This window comes from Bicyclus anynana, chromosome 10 (assembly GCF_947172395.1).
Source record: "Bicyclus anynana chromosome 10, ilBicAnyn1.1, whole genome shotgun sequence".
Lineage (NCBI taxonomy): Eukaryota > Metazoa > Arthropoda > Insecta > Lepidoptera > Nymphalidae > Bicyclus > Bicyclus anynana.
The window spans coordinates 1761128-1767732 of NC_069092.1; the positions used below are offsets into that span (position 1 = coordinate 1761128).

General features: G+C 38.2%; 1 protein-coding gene across 3 annotated transcripts in view; it reads right to left on the reverse strand.

The window, feature by feature from the left end:
* LOC112050556 (protogenin B) overlaps positions 1 to 288 on the reverse strand; it is a 136571-nt gene extending 136283 nt beyond the window's left edge. For all 3 annotated transcript variants that reach the window (XM_052883741.1, XM_052883740.1, XM_052883742.1), the window contains exon 1: positions 66 to 288. In XM_052883741.1, coding sequence (XP_052739701.1) covers positions 66 to 273 — 208 coding nt within the window. In that variant the 5' untranslated portion in view covers positions 274 to 288. The remainder of the gene's footprint in view (positions 1 to 65) is intronic.
* Between the last annotated feature and the right edge of the window lie 6317 nt (positions 289 to 6605).

The following is a 6605-nucleotide window of genomic DNA, read 5'->3' on the forward strand; positions in this document are numbered from 1 at the left end:
GTAAACACTGCCCGCTCCCGGGCTGACCACGTGGTACGCAATAACAATAAAGCACAGAAACTGACCGTCGCCAGCCGCCGCGGTCACACCCAGCACCAAAACTCGCAGTAGTTGATATATGAGCGCCATAAAAACAGAATCATTTGCACACACACGATTACACGCGGCGGGCTGCGGGAACACAAGCGGCGCAGCCCGCTTCCTCCGGCGCACTGAGCGTGGCCGAGACGCGGCCGCGAGCGGCGCCTCGCGTAGGCCCGGCCTCAGCCACATCGATACAAGTTTCACTCACGGATTCCATGCTCCGAACTCCCATGCTAAAGCCATAAATCGCTCTGCAAAATTTATGAAACATGAACTTAACGCATGCCGTTACTGTTCCTCTCAAGATTAATGTCGACTTAAAGCTTCTATTGCCCACTAAATGCATTTATTCATCTTCATTTGAATTTCATATAAGATAATCAAACTTTCAAAGAGTTACAATTTCAATCTCTAAACTTTTCTGCTCAATTTATAAAAAAAATCCACATACTAATAACATAGTTAACATTTAACAAAACACCAGTGTTATCGTTAAGGAGTAGAGCAGCAATCCTATGAATTATGATATCATCGATATAACAACCATTCGACATCACTAATTGTAATTTTAAATTGAAATTGTTATACTATTAGGTACTTTTTATATCTATGCAAAATAAAATAATATGAATTCAGCGAGGCACCTCACTAAAATAGATATATCTAAAGATAGTCTATCTAAAGTATCAAGAAAAACATTTTTGTAATTTCGTAAGATGGTGTTTTAGGTGAAGTTCCAGGCGTACCCATTATTGCCTGTATATCTGACTGAGTCATCTCCTTTAACTTTTTAAATCAACGCGATGTTGTCAATAAATGAAATACGACGATATAGCTACAAGAAGTAAACAAAAATGTGACTCTCCCTTTAGATTCTTAATGTTTTGTATAATGACATCATGACATCATCGATATTGTTGTACCACAGCGGCCATCGTCCATCACTATTGTATCCGTGGTCCGCACGCCCAGTGACCCTGCCCCCTCTCCCCGCGCTTGCCCCTCACACTCCTTGTCCATTCAACGCATTTTCTGTCATAAGCAAATCGATAATCGCATTATACTTCCGCTTGCAAGCACGCGTGGTGCATCCAAACTATGTCACACGGTGTTACATTCGCAGATATCTGTCATGGGCGAGATTAGACGCCGGTTCAGTGCAAGTTGGCGGACTTAAGACTAAGCATGTCTTTATAGATGCAAAACTTTCTGACTTGGATTCGGTGGATCAGTGGACTGAAAGCTTTGGTAACGAAGCGTTTACTAATGCGACATTGCGTCGCCGAGAATTATGTGTCAGTAAGTATTATAAGCCAGTTTTAACGGCCCACAACTAGGAGGGGGGGGGGGGGGGTTGTGCAGTTTAGATTCACCACGCTGGTCCAATACGAGATGGCGGGTTTAGGAAATATCTACCAGATGTTAATGAAAAAGACCTGGTAGAACCACTAATTTCTATGTTGTCAGGTTTAGGAAAATAACCCAAGATAATAACGTTTAAATTTTGTAAGGATATCAGATTTAATGATAATAAGATAATGGAGATATTAGAGATGAAAGAGATAATACAGATGAAAGAGGAGACACGAGCTAAACAGTGAGCCGAATATGGGTTGATAATGATGATGATGAAGATAATGAGTACTTATAGGAACAAAAGAGACATGGCTGACAGAAACCGTCTTTCAATGCAGCATAGTGTGCTACACAGATGGATCAAGGCGGGAATCCAAAAGGTCAATCGTGCTGAAGTTTTCTTCAGCACCATTCCAAACAATGACCTGATCGGTCTGGCTGGGCAAAGGAAAAGTCCAAAATTGGGCCCACTCTTTAGAACGATACAGAAATGAAAAATGTACTAAAAATCTTTTTCTTTTACTAGATTAAGTACTCCATTTGAATCTTGGTCAGCCACTGACGATCAAACCTAGAAAAACTGTCAGTTTGACACAGATAATGCAATGAATTTGATGTCAAACGGATCCGATAAAGTTGCGCACATGCACCATCAACAATTAATGTAGCTGATTTAGCAAACGTAGATTTTACTATGTTATGTCCTAATTTATGGCCAATTTTAATAACCAAAATGCAAAAAGTGACTAAAAGCACTTAAAAGAAATTATACCACTTCAGTCCTAGTAAGAGAATTTAAGAACATATTGAACTGCAAGGACTAAAGTGACCACTGCCTGGGTTTTGGACATCAATGGAACTACGGCAATGAAAAAGCAGACGAATAAGCTAGGATGAGGTCTCGGCTTCTTCGCCCTGCCTACCCATACCATACACAATAACTAAGAGGGCTATTAAAGAAATCACAGAAAGATAATCGAATATACGATGAAACAGCTCGACAAAATACAGACAGTCGAAAATGTTCCTGAAGTCATTCGACAAGAAGAAAACAACACAACTACTGTTACTCGTACATAGCAGATCCAATATAGCACTGGAAGCAGGCACGACAACTTTACATTGTCTGCTCAATAAACACTTGAAGATAATGAAAATCATAGAAGATACATCACGTCCAGGTTGTGGTGAGGAGGAGACCAGCTATCACTTTATAGCTGAGTATCCCATGTTCGCGCTGGTAAGATTGGAGTTACTAGGATACATTAAATAAAGCAGACCTGATGATTCTCGCCTTATGGGATATTGTTAGGTTCACAAAGATTACAGGAAGGTTTGAGAGGGGACCACTGTCAACACACCAGTGACCCTGTGTCCTATATCACGGGGAGTGGGTGGAATGGTCACTCGTTAGGACTGATCGCCCGTCTGGCCTCGTCAGACGTCCCCGCTTTAAATATACAGGGTGCTTGGGAGTATTTCCTATAACTTTAAGGTGTTGACATTACCACTTATACGAGCCGAACTGCATAACTATTTTTTTCAACTAAAAAAATATTTTTTTTATATTTTCATACAAAGTTATTCAAATAATTCCGAATATCCCTGTAACACAAGCCTTTATCCATCCTTGCATTTTAAAATACGTAACCGTAATATACCTACGTAAGGTATACTGTTGATATCGACGAGATATTGCAATTCCGCACTCCGCACTTCACTAGTTAGAGTACATCATGATAACAATGAATAAGTTTGGTTAGGTCATAATTTAAGGATGCGATATAAGGGACACCATTTAAGATCTATTTACAAAAGAAATATTTTTACTTCGAAAATATTTATTTTAGAACATATGTTCCTCAGACACTTTTCATTAATTTTCCTTAAAGAATATAACCCTAGTTATGTTAAGTTATGGGGAATACTCCCGAGCACGGCTTAACGTGCTCTTTAAAGCACAGGGGTTTAACACCACCAACTTCCCAACTATAGGCTCAGATTTTCTGAGAAGAAAGAAACGTTCAACTTGTAGTGATTGAAGATTCATAGGTAGGTACTCGTAGCTGTTAGATTGTCTGCGCGTATTTTATTTTCATTATTGTACGAAAATTGCTACATAATGGACAAAAAGCCTGCAACATCCTGACATACTTCATTCTAAAAAAGATTATAGATGAAAGTTTAGGTAAGCTCATAATTCAGCGTGGTAGTCAATTATGGAGTTTGGAATGTGATGGCTTCGGAAAATATCTAGCTGGTTTTCATTGGTTCAAATCCTCAACCGACCAAGCATAAAGCTTGTTTTTTTTATATTTACTACGGAATATCATGTGAAATCATGCCTGCACCTGCACCCTTAGCTTTATGGCACCTTTGCTAATCTTTAATGGTGTTTTTCAACAGATTGCCACGAAGTTAAGCGACTGGGAAAAGTTTTCCGAGGTATGCCGAGGTAAATCAATATTCTCAATACATGTAAATAAAATTGAAGTGCCTACCTGTGATTTCAAGACGCAGTCTCCGTGGCGCAGTGGTATGCGCGGTGGATTTACAAGACATAGGTCCTGGTTTCGGTCCCCGGCTGGGCCGATTGAGGTTTTCTTAATTGATCTAGGTCTGGCTGGTGGAAGGCTTCACCCGTGGCTAGTTACCACCCTACCGGCAAAGACGTACAAGCAATTAAACCGAAAGATTGTGGATTTTCGTTCTACTCCGAACAAGTCAGCCCGCTTCCATCTTAGATTGCATCAACACTTACCATCAAGTGACATTGTAGTAAGGGCTGGTAAATAAATAAAAAAAGTGCTTTTCAACGGTATGTCTGGCTGTACGTGTCGAAGTCTCTTGTTCTATAAAATGTTTTTCGTGACTTGGAGGTCCTATGTTACACATATTGTATTTCAATATTCATATTCACTCATGTTTCTTCACTCTAAAGCTTCTACAGCCTCTATTGCCTTGTATTATGTAAATATTCTATGATATTACGAAGAAGCCCTATTATATTACTAGGTAAGAAGCTGTAGGAAAATTATATATTTACAGAAAATGTAAAGATTTCTCCAACAATTCGTTATTTTGGTTTACATCTACGAGTATTTGAACCATGGAGGAGTGGAGAGAAACCATGGGTATTTAAACCCTTTCTTGACCTTGATGAATCAGAGCTAAGAACATGTCGTGCTCTTACTCTGTGTATGCCTTTCCATAGGAGTAAATTTTATAAGTGTTCATTTGTTGTTCGTGCTATTAAGCTATGGAATGCACTCCCAGTCGACATTCGGAAATCCAAATCCCTTGATATGTTTAAAAAATCCGTTAAGACATATTATCTTAGTCACTAGTTACATATTTTATTTTATTAGAATATTTATCATACGACATAATGATATATTTATATATTAGTTTATTTTATGATATTTATAATTATTATATAATTTGTGTATTATGGTTTATGTATTAGTGTGTAGTTATTTGTATGTATGTATATGTACAATATTATTACGTACACACCACCTACAGTTGTCCTAATAAGTTCCTAAGCCTAAGGTTGCCTGGAAGAGATCGCTACTAAGCGATAAGGCCGCCTTTTGTATTCTACTTTTTCTTGTGTTTCTGTTTTGCTTGTTTTCTTTTATTTTTGTGGTGTACAAATAAAGTGTATTAAATAAATATTAAATAAATGACCTGACTTTTCTTGATGAAAAACTTCTCTTATAGTTTTCGCTGTTGACACAAACATAATATTCCCAAATGCTCTACAGTTTACAGTCGTTTTATCCTTTAGTAGATAATTACTTAAAACTCAATAATTGAATATGTTTTAATACACAAATACATAATAATATATTAATTTTAGTAACAGAAAATGATTAATACAGGATAATTCAACTTGCACACAGTATAGGTCAGTTTATTAACCTTTTGAACAATATGACATGATTAGAATCAGTAATCATCACCAGATTATTTTATTGACCCAATACAGGACTTGGTTTTACTACTTATATGAAAGGGGTTAAGGAGTTAAATCCCATTTACCCCTTAGTGAGATAATGTATACCCCGCCCGCCATACACTGTACGCTGCTGGCTGCACGCTGCTAACGTGGCAAGCAGCGAGGGAAGTAAGCAGAGACGTCTGTGACTACGTTACTCGTCCTTCTGCATTTAATACCGCTCGTCCTGTCCTCAGGCTAACCAATGAACCAAAGAGGTAGTATCTATTATGAAAGAGATGTGATAGCCTAGTGGATATGACCTCTGCCCTCGATTCGGAGGGCGTAAGTTCGAATCCGGTCCGGGACATGCACATCCAACTTTTCACTTATGGGCATATTAAGAAATTAAATATCACGTGTCTCAAACGGTGAAGGAAAAACATACTGAGGAAACCTGAGAGGTTTCTTAATTCTCTACGTGTGTGAAGTCTGTGATGGATATCAGCCTAACCTTTCTCATTCTGAGAGGAGAATCGTGTTCGCCAGTGAGCCGAATATAGGTTGTTAATTATGATAAAAAACAACCCATATTTTTTGTTATTATTGCGAAAACTGCATTAATATGTAGGTATAATACCTAATCGACGCCCTGTAAAGGCAGGTCAGTTAAGATGGCGGAGTCTACGGTGGGACGAGAGGTATGACGCAATGTCTGAATCAGTAACTCTCATAATACCTACCTACAGCAGATCAAGCTCCTTGAATAATATCGTAGTAAAACAAAGTACTGACTGCAATAACTGCAAGTTTCTAGTTTTATTACAGCAGTGACAGTGAAGATAGATAACTTCAAGATGGTGGACATAATTATGCGTCTAGCACCTACTCAATATCTGAATCAATAACTCAAGTAAGTACTTAATTATGAACTAGATCAAGGCTTATTATTATGGAGTGCTAAACCACGTAAGCAATGGCCTAACCTCTATTTTATACAAACCGTAAAAGCTGTCAGATTAGTTTAGGCAACTTGCTGCGCAGTGAAGGCAGGTCAGTTCAAAATGGCGGACTTTACCGAGCAGTTAGTATGATGCAATGTCTAAATAATGTACTAACTCTAGTAATTTTAAATTAAATCAAGTCTTAATAAATATCGTAGATATACTAAATCGCGTATAGCGTAGGTGACTCCTAAGATGTAAGGTATAAGTTTTATCAAGGT